This window comes from Euphorbia lathyris, chromosome 10, assembly GCF_963576675.1.
Source record: "Euphorbia lathyris chromosome 10, ddEupLath1.1, whole genome shotgun sequence".
Lineage (NCBI taxonomy): Eukaryota > Viridiplantae > Streptophyta > Magnoliopsida > Malpighiales > Euphorbiaceae > Euphorbia > Euphorbia lathyris.
The window spans coordinates 5,077,881-5,092,073 of NC_088919.1; the positions used below are offsets into that span (position 1 = coordinate 5,077,881).

A 14,193-nucleotide genomic window follows, 5' to 3' on the forward strand; every position below is an offset into this window, starting at 1 on the left:
ATGCCTTTCAGTATTTTTGTTGGTATCGATAATCATGGAAGGACCATATTGTTTGGTTATGCTCTCCTTCGTAATGAAACAGTGGCTACATTTCGATGGCTAATGAAGGTAAATATTTTAATTTTTTTAATTAAAAAATTTCTCTTGTTTCTCTTCCTACGTATATCTTGTTTACAAAATTCTTTTGATACATGAATATATAAAGAATATATATGACATGTAAATAATTATGTTGACAGACTTTTGTTGCACTTATGAAGAAATCACCAAAGACGATTATCACTGATCAAGATCCATGGATGACAAAGGCTATTGCAATTGAAATGCCACTTGTGAAACATGCCTTTTGTATATGGCATATAACTACCAAATTTAGTGGTTGGTTTACTTCAATTCTTAGAGTCAAATATATGGCTTGGTGTGCTGAATTTTACAGGCTATACAAAGTTGATAATATTGAAGATTTTGAGTATGAATGGCCTCTTGTGATCTCAAAGTTTAATTTACAAGAAAACAAACATATAATGGGCTTATATGAAATTAGAAAATTTTGGGCGCCATGTTATCTCCGTGGCTATTTTTTTGGTGGTATGCGTACTACAAGAAGATCAGAGAGTATTAATAGTTTTGTGAAGCGTTTCACTTCTTCTCGCTTATGCTTAACTCAACTCGTTAAACAGGTAAGTTTCCTTCCTTACCTGCTTAATATTCTAAACTTTTATTTATTTATTTCTATGTGCTACTATGTATATATTAATACTAGAATCTGATGTACTTTTTTTCATGGTAAATACTAGGTCGACCTTGCTATAGAAGCCATCGGACAAAAGCAATCACATAATGTGATGTTGGACACATACAGGGGGTCTTATCTTAGAACTTTGTCGCCTTTGGAGGAACAAGTGTATGGAGTTTTCACAAACTTTGCTTTTAAAAAGTTTCAAGGAGAGTTTGAGATGGCAACTCAATACAAGGTATGTGCTGAAAGTCAAAGAGTGTTTATAGTACAACATTATGACTATCCACATTCACAGGAGCATAAAGTTTTGTGGGATGGAATTGTGGCAGAATGTAGTTGTAGAAATTTTGAGTTTTGGGGAATTATTTGTCGTCATGTGTTAACATTATTCCTCCACAAAGATTGTTTCCAAATTCCATTAACATATTTGCCATTACGTTGGTATCGCGATGAATATCATGAAATTGGAAGTTCTTCACTTCTTGGAGGAGCAATGTCCGAAATTGAAATATTATCAGTTGGCGTGGAAGATACTGTTAGGTGTCCTCCATCTTCTATGCCCAAAGGACGTCCCAAGAATAAACGTGATAAAAGTAGCAAGGAGTTGGCACATAAACAAGTTAAAACATGTAAGTTTTGCAAGAGAACTGGACACAACATTACTACTTGCCGGGATAAGGAAAATTCTGATCCAAATGTTGTTTCTTCAAATATTGGAAAAAAGAGGAAGTTAAGTCAAGGAAATAAAGATTTGAATCCTGTTTACACTTTGAAGTTTTAGATGAATTTGGGTATTGATGCTTGTAATTTGATATAAACTTTTGTATTAGATGATGCATAGCAATGCCCAAGCGGACCACAAAACTATATTTTTTTTTCTAATGCATAATTTTTTTTTTACAATTCTAATGCGTGCGTTAGTTATGTATATTGGTACTAATTTAGTTAAAGGATTTAAGGTTTTGATATTATTTTTATGTGAAAATATTAATTCTAAAAAATTCTAAAAACGGTGACTTTGAAAAATATAAATGTGAATTTCATAAAAATTTTTGTTTCAAAATAAGTTTAGTTCTTAAATATTTTTTTATTTTGAGACGTTAATGGAAGTTTAGTACTCATAATATTACAACGTGTAATTTAATTTCATATTGAAAATAATTAAAATTCAGTAGCAATAGTGTAATTTACCTATATTTAAAACGCCAAAAGATAAAATCAACCATAAATATTAGATTAAGCGTTCAAAAAAATAAATATTAGATTAAACGTTTTTCTAATGCATGAGTTTTTTTTTTTTTGGAGTTATAGATATTAATACTAATAGTATATTTTATTAATTGTATCTAGAAAAACTAAACATTAAAGAAAAAAAGATACTATTAATTATGTCTTATCCTATGTCTTATGGCATAGGATAGCCGGACCGATTTAATGATACTGACATAATTATTCATTAGTTTTAAATACTTTAATGCACCTAGCTTCAAAAATACTTTAATGCACCATATATTAAATAACATTAAATATATAAAATTTAAGAATTATATATTCATTAAAATTTTAATCAATAAATTTCTAAACATCTATCTAATGTTCATGAAATCAAATAAAAAACCGTGTAAAAAATAGTTTAAAAAAAAACTTATATTTAATGAAGGAAAAACTTATAAAAATGCAACTTAAATGAAATGAAATACTTCTTTACTTATTAATATTTATTCACATGAAAATAGTAAAACTTATTTTGAATTAATTAGTAATGATTATTATTTAATAACATTTAATATTAATCTCTTCCAAAAAATAATAATTTAATATAAATAAATATTAATAGTATAAAAGATTGGATTAAAGTAAAAAAATATAACGTGATAACGTTTTTAGAATCCATTAAAATAAGATAAAAATATCCAATCACTAGTTTTTGGCCCGTGCCATGCTCGGATTCATCTTAAAATTCAAAAATATAATATAATAATTACAATTAATAATATAAAGATGCTATATAAATTAAATATTATTATTTTATTTTCACATTTACTTTAAATAATTTTTTTATAGATAAATATAATAATATAATTAAAAATTAATATATTATATATTTTTATCAGTAAAAAAGGAGGAAGTGACAGCTCAGCTCCATCGTTACTGTTTTATATTATATATAGATATGCAGAGAATTAGAGAGGTTTTAGGGATTAATTTAAATTCTATAAACCTCTTAGATGTAGTACGGATAAAATCTATCTTTTCATAGATAAATATAATAATATAATTAAAAATTAATATATTATATTATATATTTTTATCAGTAAAAAAGGAGGAAGTGACACATCAGCTCCATCGTTACTGTTTTATATTATATATATAGATTAGAGGATTTTTTAAGAAGAGAATTTTGATACGAATGATGTTTTATAATAGTGTAAATTGATGATATGTCAATAGTTAGACGATCGAACTATTAAATTGATGACGTGACAATGATTGGAGTACTTAACCGTCTTAATATCAATATGATGGGTAGAAAACGAAAGCAAAGAACACCAACTAGTAATTTTTCAAAGATACCGCAACTAATCCACCGAATAACAACCTTCAAAGCGAATTTTATTTCGAATAACTTCGATACGAGAATTCCGAAAGAGAATTTCAAAAAGAAAAATAAAATAAGGTTTATGAGCCCTAATAACCATCTCAAGATTTGTGTATGCATATAAAAGCAAGCAAACATTAATTTGAAGGCTCTTTTGCATTGTTGTCCACAAGCTTCCTTCTCTTTCCCTGTTCTTCAACTTTCGAAAGCTCTTTCCGCGTCAGTTCGTCCTCCGCATCAAAGCTGCCGATTCCGTTCATCTTCTCCTCCTTCCTCCGGCAAAGAACCAGATCAGAGCTTTCTTCTTCTGCTTTTCTATTTTTCTAGTTTCATTTCCTATCCCGAATTGATTATCCCAAACCCTAATTCTTTTCCAAGCTCTGAATTCTCGCCTTAACCCCTCAATTCCATTAAAACCCATTTTGATTACGATTTGAATTCAGTTCACTTAAATTCCAGTATATCGAATTCTCCTTGTTGATGGGCACATTTTGATGCTAATAACTAAGTTTGTCTTCATTTAAACAATCGAAACAGCAAAATAAACAAGTTAGGGTTTGGTTATTTTGTTGTTCTTTTTGAAGATTTCATTTGCAATTAACAATGGATATGAGATTTCCTTACTCTCCGGCGGAGGTCGCCAAGGTTCGCCTGGTGCAGTTTGGCATACTGAGCCCCGATGAGATTGTAAATTCTCACTTCTCTTCTGCAATTTATCCGTTGTTTCTTTTGCTTAGAAGGAAACAAGCAATTAACTTGCAGACAACTGTTTTCCGTTTTTGGAGTTGGGTTTTCTTAGTTAGTGTCTGATTGTTTTGAGTTTAAGGAAGTTTAATTGAAGGGAGTCTTTTTTATGTAACTTGCTTCGGAAGGAGTTTAAGTTTAAATGGAGTTTAAACGGGAGTTACATAACTTTGAAAAATGGGAGTCACATAACTATGGAAAGCCCTCAATTTCAGTCCCACCAAATCTGTGGGATCTGAAGATTAAAGAAAATAACCTCCCCTCCCCTCCCCTCCCCTCCCCTCCCCTTACTTTAATAACTTGTATTTTTGAATTTGTATTGGGTTGCCTAATGTCAAAAGAAAATAAAATGAAAAATGAAAGCTTGATTATCAGTTCGTTTTTGAACCTCTACTTCTGTTTTAGAACTTCTCCTCTACTTGTATTGAGATGGAAAATTTGGTGCTTGGTTTTTCTGAATTGGGTCGTTAATTTGGAATTATTGGATGTGTTTTATCACAGAGACAAATGTCCGTGGTTCAAGTTGAGTATAGTGAAACTACAGAGAGAGGAAAGCCGAAGCCAGGTGGTTTAAGCGACACAAGGTTGGGGACAATTGACAGAAAGCAAAAATGTGAGACTTGCACAGCGAATATGGCTGAATGTCCTGGTCATTTTGGTCATATGGAGTTGGCCAAGCCAATGTATCATATAGGCTTTCTGAAGACGGTGCTTAGTATCATGCGATGTGTTTGTTTCAACTGTTCTAAGATATTGGCAGATGAGGTATTCCCTCATATGGATTGACATTGTTGTGGCTGTATTTATCTTTGCTCTATTGACGAGGGCTTTCAGTTCTATTGATGATTTTGATATAGGTAACTTGTTCATATTGTGTTTGGTTGTCTTGTGCAGGAAGAACATAAATTTAAGCAAGCCATGAAAATAAAGAATCCCAAAGCCAGGCTTAAAAAGATTCTTGATGCATCCAAAAATAAGACTAAATGTGAAGGTGGTGATGATATTGATGTTCGGGGTGAAGATACTGAAGAGCCAGTGAAAAAGAGTCGGGGTGGCTGCGGTGCTCAGCAGCCCAAGCTGACCATTGAAGGTATGAAGATGATTGCAGAGTATAAGATTCAAAGGAAGAAAAGTGATGACCAAGAACAACTACCTGAACCTGTGGAAAGAAAGCAGACACTTACAGCAGAGAGGGTGATCTATTCAAAATTATATGTGATGCTAATGTTTCCTATTTTACATGTGATGCTAATGTTTCCTATTTTGACCATAGGTTCTTGGTGTATTGAAGAGGATAAGTGACGATGACTGTAAAGTGTTAGGGTTTAACCCAAAGTATGCACGTCCTGATTGGATGATTCTTCAAGTCCTCCCAATTCCACCACCTCCTGTGAGGCCCTCTGTCATGATGGATACCTCCTCCAGGAGTGAGGCAAGCCTTCCTTTGCCATTATTTGCTTTCTATTTCAAGTATCTATGTATGCCCATACTTGTTTTCTATTTGTTCATATTATTTCTTAGAGATTAGATTTTTCTTGGTTCATATTATTTGTAACTTTAGAAGTGGTGTAAAATTTTAAGTTTCGGTATGCGAAGTGGTGTAATTTTAAGTTCAGCATTAATTACTATTTTATCCATATTAATGAGTTATGGCAACAACTAGATTCTTAGTATTAATGAGTTTAACATTATTGTAACTTCAGAAGTGGTGTAAAATTTTAAGTTTTCAAGGTATGCCAAGTGGTGTAATTTTTAAGTTCAACATTAATTACTATTTTATCCGTATTAACGAGTTAAACATTAATTAGTGAGTTATGGCAACAACTAGATTCTTAGTATTAATGAATTCAACCTTAATTACTCTTTTTGTCATTTTAAGTTTTCAAGGTATACGAAGTTGTGTAATTTAATGAATGTTACGGAAAATGAGGATTATTAATAGAGAGAGATAGAGGGTATTTTAGTCTATTTTTTATAAATTGAATGCCAATCAATCATTTCCTTAGTATGTGTGATTATGTCAAATGTGACAAATAATATGAACGGGAGGGAGTATGATTTAGCATTTTTAAACTACTGGATCTATTCTCATTTATTGTCTTTTCTAATCCAGGATGATTTGACTCATCAATTGGCAATGATCATTAGACACAATGAGAATCTGAGAAAGCAGGAGAAGGGTGGGGCACCTGCCCACATAATATCAGAATTTGCGCAGTTGTTGCAGTTTCACGTGGCCACATATTTTGACAATGAGTTGCCTGGACAGCCAAGGGTATGGATTCTTGGACAGATGCAAGTCTAAAGTTTTAACTATAAGCTTAAAATATAATGTATCTTACTGTACAGAGAAACTTATACTGACTAGCTTACAAGGGTATGGATTCTTGACAGACATGCAAGTCTAAAGTTTTAACTATATGCTTAAATATCATGTCTCTTACTGTACCGAGAAATTTATACTGATTAACTAGCTTATGAACTTTATCGTGTAGGCTACACAAAGATCTGGGAGACCTATAAAATCAATATGCAGTCGGCTCAAGGCCAAAGAAGGGCGGATTCGGGGTAATCTGATGGGGAAACGTGTGGATTTTTCTGCTCGTACAGTCATTACTCCTGATCCCACTATTAACATTGATCAACTGGGTGTGCCATGGAGTATTGCGTTGAATCTCACCTATCCGGAAACGGTGACTCCGTATAACATTGAAAGGTCCATAACTTGTTTTGCTTTAAGCCAATGTTTGTCTTCCTTTCAGGTGTTTGAGTATTTTAAATGAACCATTATTTTAAAGAACAGGTTGAAGGAACTTGTTGAGAATGGGCCTCATCCTCCACCAGGAAAAACTGGTGCAAAATACATCATAAGAGATGATGGACAAAGACTAGACCTTCGTTATCTGAAGAAAAGCAGTGATCACCATTTGGAGCTTGGCTATAAGGCATGCTCTTATATCTTAACCCATTTTTGATGAAAATTTAACCCATTTTGGATGATATAATTTTGGATACCACATGGTCAGATGACAAAATTTTGGATACCACAGGGGCCAAATAGGTTTTCAATACATCGATTTGTGTTTTTATATGTGGTCTGATAACCATTGGATGGTGGTCTCAGGTGGAGAGGCATTTGAATGATGGGGATTTTGTGCTTTTCAATCGTCAACCCAGTTTGCATAAAATGTCAATCATGGGCCATAGAATCAAGATCATGCCATACTCAACGTTTCGTTTGAACTTGTCTGTCACGTCACCATATAATGCTGATTTTGATGGTGATGAAATGAATATGCATGTTCCCCAATCATTCGAAACTAGAGCAGAGGTATTGGAGCTCATGATGGTGCCCAAGTGCATTGTTTCTCCTCAATCAAACCGGCCTGTAATGGGAATTGTCCAGGATTCACTTTTAGGATGCCGTAAGATTACAAAGAGAGATACATTTATAGAGAAGGTAATGATTGGAGATTAGTATTTTTTTTTCCACTGGATATTATATGATGTTCTTTTTCACAATTGTGAAAGAAAAACCACCATTGCTTTCTTGCAGGATGTTTTTATGAACATCTTGATGTGGTGGGAGGATTTTGATGGGAAAGTTCCTGCTCCTGCAATTCTGAAGCCACGCCCCCTTTGGACTGGAAAACAAGTTTTTAATCTCATCATTCCAAAGCAAATAAATCTTATTAGAACTTCTGCCTGGCACTTGGATAGTGAAAGAGGATTTATTACTCCAGGCGATACTCTTGTACGAATAGAGAAAGGAGAGTTAATAACTGGAACACTTTGCAAGAAAACGCTTGGGACTTCAACAGGAAGTCTTATACACGTCATCTGGTATAGATTTCTGACATTTTAGATATGCAGTAAAAAACCTAGCTGGCATCAACTTTAATAAACCTTCCTTGCTACTGCTGTTGAATTCATTGTGTTTGACATGTGGTTATTTCCATGGTACTTTCCAAGGGAGAATGCTCCATTTTTGGTTTGAGCAATTAAATGTCCATTTGAAAAATCGAAGCAATATCTACATTTTAAGCATTAGTCTAATAGGAAAAATAATGGTAATACCCATCGAGAGGTGTGTTTTAGAGAAACTTGGTATGGTGCTTTATGAATGGTTTTTGTGTTTTCAGGGAGGAAGTTGGTCCAGATGCAGCTCGCAAGTTTTTGGGGCACACACAATGGCTTGTAAATTATTGGCTTTTGCAACAAGGTTTTAGCATTGGCATTGGAGATACAATTGCCGATGCTTCTACAATGGAGAAAATCAATGAAACAATTTCAAATGCAAAAAATGCAGTGAAAGAGCTTATCAGGAAAGCCCAAAACAAAGATCTAGAAGCTGAACCTGGACGAACTATGATGGAATCATTTGAAAACAAAGTTAACCAGGTGCTTAGGATTCATCTATTCTATTCTGCTTTTTCTGGCTGTTGCTTCTTTGTTCTTCATCTTTTCTACTAACACACTTTAAACTCAAAAGGTGTTGAATCGAGCTCGTGATGATGCTGGAAGCAGCGCCCAAAAGAGTTTATCTGAGAGTAACAATCTCAAAGCGATGGTGACAGCAGGATCAAAAGGAAGTTTCATTAACATATCTCAGATGACTGCTTGTGTGGGGCAGCAAAATGTGGAGGGTAAGCGAATTCCGTATGGATTCATAGATCGGACATTGCCTCACTTTACCAAGGACGACTACGGGCCAGAAAGTCGTGGATTTGTTGAGAACTCGTATTTGCGTGGGTTGACCCCTCAGGAATTCTTTTTTCATGCTATGGGTGGTAGGGAAGGTCTTATTGATACGGCAGTCAAGACTTCTGAGACTGGGTACATTCAGAGGCGTTTGGTGAAGGCCATGGAGGATATCATGGTTAAATATGATGGTACGGTTAGGAATTCATTGGGCGATGTTATTCAGTTTCTTTATGGGGAGGATGGTATGGATTCTGTCTGGATTGAATCACAGAAGCTAGATTCTCTAAAAATGAAGAAATCAGAATTCGACACGGTCTTCAGATATGAATTAGATGATGAAAGTTGGAACCCGAATTACATGTTGCCAGAGCACATTGAGGATTTGAAAAATATCCGAGAATTGCGTGATGTGTTTGATGCTGAAGTTCAAAAGCTGGAAGTAGATAGACTTCAACTTGGAACGGAGATTGCAACTACAGGTGATAGCTCTTGGCCATTGCCTGTTAATCTTATGAGGCTAATCTGGAACGCACAGAAGACTTTCAAAGTTGATACAAGAAAGCCCTCTGACATCCATCCTATGGAAGCTGTAGAAGCTGTTGATAAGCTACAGGAAAGATTGAAAGTTGTTCCGGGAGAGGATCAATTGAGTGTGGAAGCTCAAAAGAATGCGACACTTTTCTTTGGGATCTTGCTGCGAAGCACACTTGCGAGTAAAAAGGTGTTGCAGGAATACAGGCTCACTCGTGAAGCATTTGACTGGGTAATTGGTGAAATAGAGTCAAGGTTCTTACAGTCATTGGTAGCACCTGGGGAAATGATTGGTTGTGTCGCAGCACAGTCCATTGGAGAGCCGGCTACGCAAATGACCCTCAATACTTTCCATTACGCTGGTGTTAGTGCTAAGAATGTTACCCTCGGTGTTCCTAGGCTGAGGGAGATTATTAATGTAGCTAAAAAGATCAAAACTCCATCGCTTTCTGTCTACTTGGTGCCTGAATGTAGTCAAACGAAAGAGAGAGCTAAGAATGTTCAGTGTGCTTTGGAATATACAACTCTTCGGAGTGTTACTCAAGCTACAGAAGTATGGTATGATCCAGATCCCATGAGTACTATTATTGAAGAGGATGTTGATTTTGTGAGGTCATACTATGAAATGCCAGATGAAGAGATTGCACCTGAAAAAATCTCTCCTTGGTTGCTTCGTATAGAGTTGAATCGTGAAATGATGATTGATAAGAAGTTGAACATGGCTGACATTGCTGAGAAGATCAACCTTGAATTTGATGACGACTTAACTTGTATATTCAATGATGACAACGCTGAAAAGCTTATTCTCCGAATACGTATCATGAATGATGAAGCCCCCAAGGGGGAGTTGAATGATGAGTCAGCTGAGGATGATGTTTTCCTGAAAAAGATTGAGAGTAACATGCTGACGGAAATGGCTCTTCGAGGTATTCCGGATATTAATAAGGTATTCATTAAACAAAGTAAAGTAAGCAAGTTTGATGATAAGGATGGATTTAAGACAACTGAGGAGTGGATGTTGGATACAGAGGGCGTCAATCTCCTTGCTGTAATGTGCAATGAAAATGTTGATTCGAGGAGGACAACTAGCAATCACTTGATTGAAGTTATTGAAGTTCTTGGTATTGAGGCAGTACGTCGGTCCTTGCTGGATGAGTTGAGGGTTGTTATCTCTTTTGATGGATCGTACGTGAATTACAGACATCTAGCTATTCTGTGTGATACCATGACCTACCGTGGCCATTTAATGGCAATTACCCGTCATGGTATTAACCGAAATGATACCGGGCCATTGATGAGATGCTCATTTGAAGAGACTGTGGACATTCTCCTCGATGCTGCTGTATATGCTGAATCAGATTACTTGAGAGGTGTCACTGAGAATATAATGCTTGGTCAGCTTGCACCAATTGGCACAGGAGGCTGTTCCTTGTATCTTAATGATGAAATGCTGAAAAATGCTATTGAGCTTCAGCTCCCTAGTTATATGGATGGTGTTGATTTCGGCATGACTCCTGCTCGTTCTCCAGTTTCAGGAACTCCATACCACGACGGTATGATGTCTCCAAATTACATGCTAAGCCCAAATCTCCGCCTATCACCCATCACAGATGCACAGTTCTCACCGTACGTTAATGGCAGGGGTTTCTCTCCCACTTTGTCTCCGAACTTCGGCACACCGGGTTACAGCCCATCATCCCCTGCTTACAGTCCTACTTCGCCTGGATACAATTCATTCACTCCTGGGTACAGCCCAGCATCACCAACCTATAGCCCGGGTACGCCTGGCTATAGCCCCACAAGCCCTGCCTATTCTCCTACAAGCCCATCATATTCGCCAACTTCCCCGAGCTACAGTCCTACCTCTCCTAGCTACAGCCCAACATCTCCGAGTTATAGCCCTACCTCTCCGAGCTATAGCCCTACATCCCCCAGTTACAGCCCAACTTCACCAAGCTATAGCCCTACATCACCAGTATATAGTCCGACTTCTCCTGCATATAGTCCAACTTCCCCTGCATATAGTCCTACTTCACCTTCCTACAGCCCAACGTCTCCTTCCTACAGCCCGACATCACCTTCCTACAGCCCAACCTCTCCTTCTTATAGTCCCACATCTCCGTCATACAGCCCAACTTCACCTGCGTATAGCCCCACATCCCCAGGATACAGTCCAACCTCCCCAAGCTACAGTCCCACCTCCCCAAGCTATAGTCCGACTTCACCAAGTTACAATCCTCAATCAGCAAAATACAGTCCATCACTGGCATACTCACCTAGCAGCCCAAGATTGTCACCGTCCAGTCCTTACAGCCCTACTTCTCCGAATTATAGGTAAACTGCAAGTGGTTTACATCTTATTTGCTTAAGTACGAACTGTGTTTCCGAAGTTCTGCTAATTCCTTTTTTTTCCCCAATAATCTTTTTACAGCCCTACATCACCATCATATTCGCCAACATCTCCATCATATTCCCCTTCAAGCCCAACATACAGTCCAAGCAGGTGAGTCATATTGTAAAACCATTTTATCTGCTTGATTTTCAAAGTGATATTTTTAAGTGCTATGCTAATATAGCATATGGTATTCTAACCATGCTGTCACTTGTTGCCTCAGCCCGTATAATTCTGGTGTAAGCCCAGATTATAGTCCAAGTTCTCCACAGTACAGGTGATTATGTGGTTCCATTGGCCTTTAAATTAGATCAATGTCAATCGTGTTGGAACTTTTTGACATGTTTTTTATTTAACGCAGTCCGAGTGCTGGGTATTCACCAAGTGCACCTGGATATTCGCCGTCATCTACCAGCCAATATACTCCTCAAACTAGTACCAAGGATGACCGAAGCAGTAAAGGGGACAGGAACGGGAGGGACGGAAAGGATGACAAGAGCAGTCGATGATTCCTTTGAGATGTTTGGAACAACTTGTTAGGAAGTAAAAGGTCAAGTTGTTCTTTGAACTCTTGCCTGATGAACCAGATGAAAAACTATATATAAAGGGCGGCCCGGTCGCATTACGCGTCCCCGCTGAGCGAGGGTCCGGGGAGGGGTCCCACCACAAGGGTGTATTGGGGGCAAGCCTTCCCTTGCCAATTTAATTGGCAAGAGGCCGCTCCTAAGACTTGAACCCGTGACCTCAGGTCACACGGCAACAACGTTTTACCGTTGCGCCAAGGCTCGCCCTCAGATGAAAAACTATATATATAATACCAAAATTTCTAAGATACTTTGATGGACGAGGGAGAGGTATAGTTACAACATGGTTTCAGAATAAGGTTTTGGGTTTCATTTGTTTTAAAATTCTGAATGGTTAATAAATTCATCTCGGGGTGGGGGGGACTTGTGTTTACAGGCCATATATATCAGTCCCTTGTATGATGCTATGTATCCTCGTTGTGATGTATGTTTCGGTTGTTGAGAAGAAATTACTGATTGGATCGTTTACTTGATTTTGCAGATTGTGACGAGTTGCTCGGGGAGTTGAAGATCTGGTGAGGCCGTCCGATCTTTGATAGCTTGATTGATGTTTCACTGTATAAGCAAATCTCTTGGAAACAAAACCCTTCTCTTTTTTTACGTAACTAGTTAAAATATTGCCATTTGAACTTTAGAGTTTGCAAATTAAGAATTGTTTATATGTCGGTTCTATTTTTTATTTTATTTTTAATATTTACCAAGTATAATGAAGACTGTCCTGATTTTCTGCAGGTTAATTCTCCCTGCAATGCACAAGATATGAAATTTTCATATTTTAAACCCTCAATAAAACCCTACCTTTTACGGGATGACAGCCAAAGCGATGACATTATAATTACTTACTAGTAATGATTAAAGGGCATTAAATACTTGTCACTACTTACTAGTAATGATTAAAGGGCATTAAATACTTGTCACGCATCGTTAAAAATCATAATATTGTACCAAGTTGCACACAAGGAGAATGTTTGTCGAAAGCTTCCTAGAAGTACAAGAAAATGTGCCCTATAGTTGCATTTATTTGATGCCCTGCATAGCTTCTTTATGAGTCCATATTTTAGAAATGATAAGTATTAAAATTCAAATCCTTTCCAACAATTTATTAAGAAATGATAAATATAACGCTTCTTGAAGTCTGTTTTTTCATCTTGTAGAACAAACATCTAATATGAGATAAATATAACTTTGCTAAATGGAATTTTAGAATCTAATTGTTACTATAATCACTTCTAATTATGGGAATTACGGGCCAAAGGCTTTAAGAAATATCAGGCTTTGGCATCTGGGCTCACTTTTTTCTATTAATAGGAAACATGTGATCTATCTTGCTCCACAATTTGTAATAGTTTTCTATAGTTTAACATCAGTATAAATAAAATAAGTCAGATCGAGGTAAAAGAGTCCATTCATATTTATATTAAACTTATATTATAGCTTTAGTTTATTGAATGTGATCATATCCTAGCCTTCTCCACAAACTGATTTATGCATTGAAAGGGTGCACATGGTCGGTTAACCAGTCCAATAACAAAAATCATTAACCAGTCCATTTAATTTGGTTAACCATATTTCGGTTAATATAAACATCGAAGTAGGATCGTGTCCACCAGCATTAAAAGTTACTACAGGTTGACACACAGACTTTCAGGATTCAACCACATCAACACTTATAAAACAATTAACTGGTTTAAATATAACATTTAACTCAATTGAATTTTGACCACGTATTGAGAAACTATGTAGACAAACTTTGGAATCTAGAGGCTTTAAGTTGAGCCGAAGTAAGACAGAATATTTGGAGTATAAGTTTAGAGGCGATAGGAGTAGTGAGGTAGGGACAATCACCCTGGATGAGAGAGTTATCCAGGGCTCGGATTGCTTCCGGTATTTAGGGAGTGTT

The 14,193-nt window shown here is 36.3% G+C and overlaps 2 protein-coding genes across 2 annotated transcripts; both read left to right on the forward strand.

The window, feature by feature from the left end:
- On the forward strand, positions 1-1,520 carry LOC136207994 (protein FAR1-RELATED SEQUENCE 11-like). The gene is made up of 3 exons (XM_065998850.1): positions 1-108; positions 240-680; positions 798-1,520. Exons 1-3 carry the CDS (start codon positions 1-3, stop codon positions 1,518-1,520), a joined length of 1,272 nt encoding a protein of 423 aa, XP_065854922.1.
- A 1,961-nt stretch (positions 1,521-3,481) lies between these two features.
- On the forward strand, positions 3,482-13,024 carry LOC136209359 (DNA-directed RNA polymerase II subunit RPB1). The gene is made up of 15 exons (XM_066000808.1): positions 3,482-4,025; positions 4,584-4,847; positions 4,977-5,276; positions 5,356-5,514; positions 6,196-6,357; positions 6,578-6,798; positions 6,886-7,027; positions 7,207-7,542; positions 7,639-7,925; positions 8,225-8,483; positions 8,575-11,651; positions 11,749-11,820; positions 11,933-11,986; positions 12,071-12,259; positions 12,775-13,024. Exons 1-14 carry the CDS (start codon positions 3,942-3,944, stop codon positions 12,216-12,218), a joined length of 5,565 nt encoding a protein of 1,854 aa, XP_065856880.1. The 5' UTR covers positions 3,482-3,941; the 3' UTR covers positions 12,219-12,259; positions 12,775-13,024.
- Positions 13,025-14,193: the final 1,169 nt, after the last annotated feature.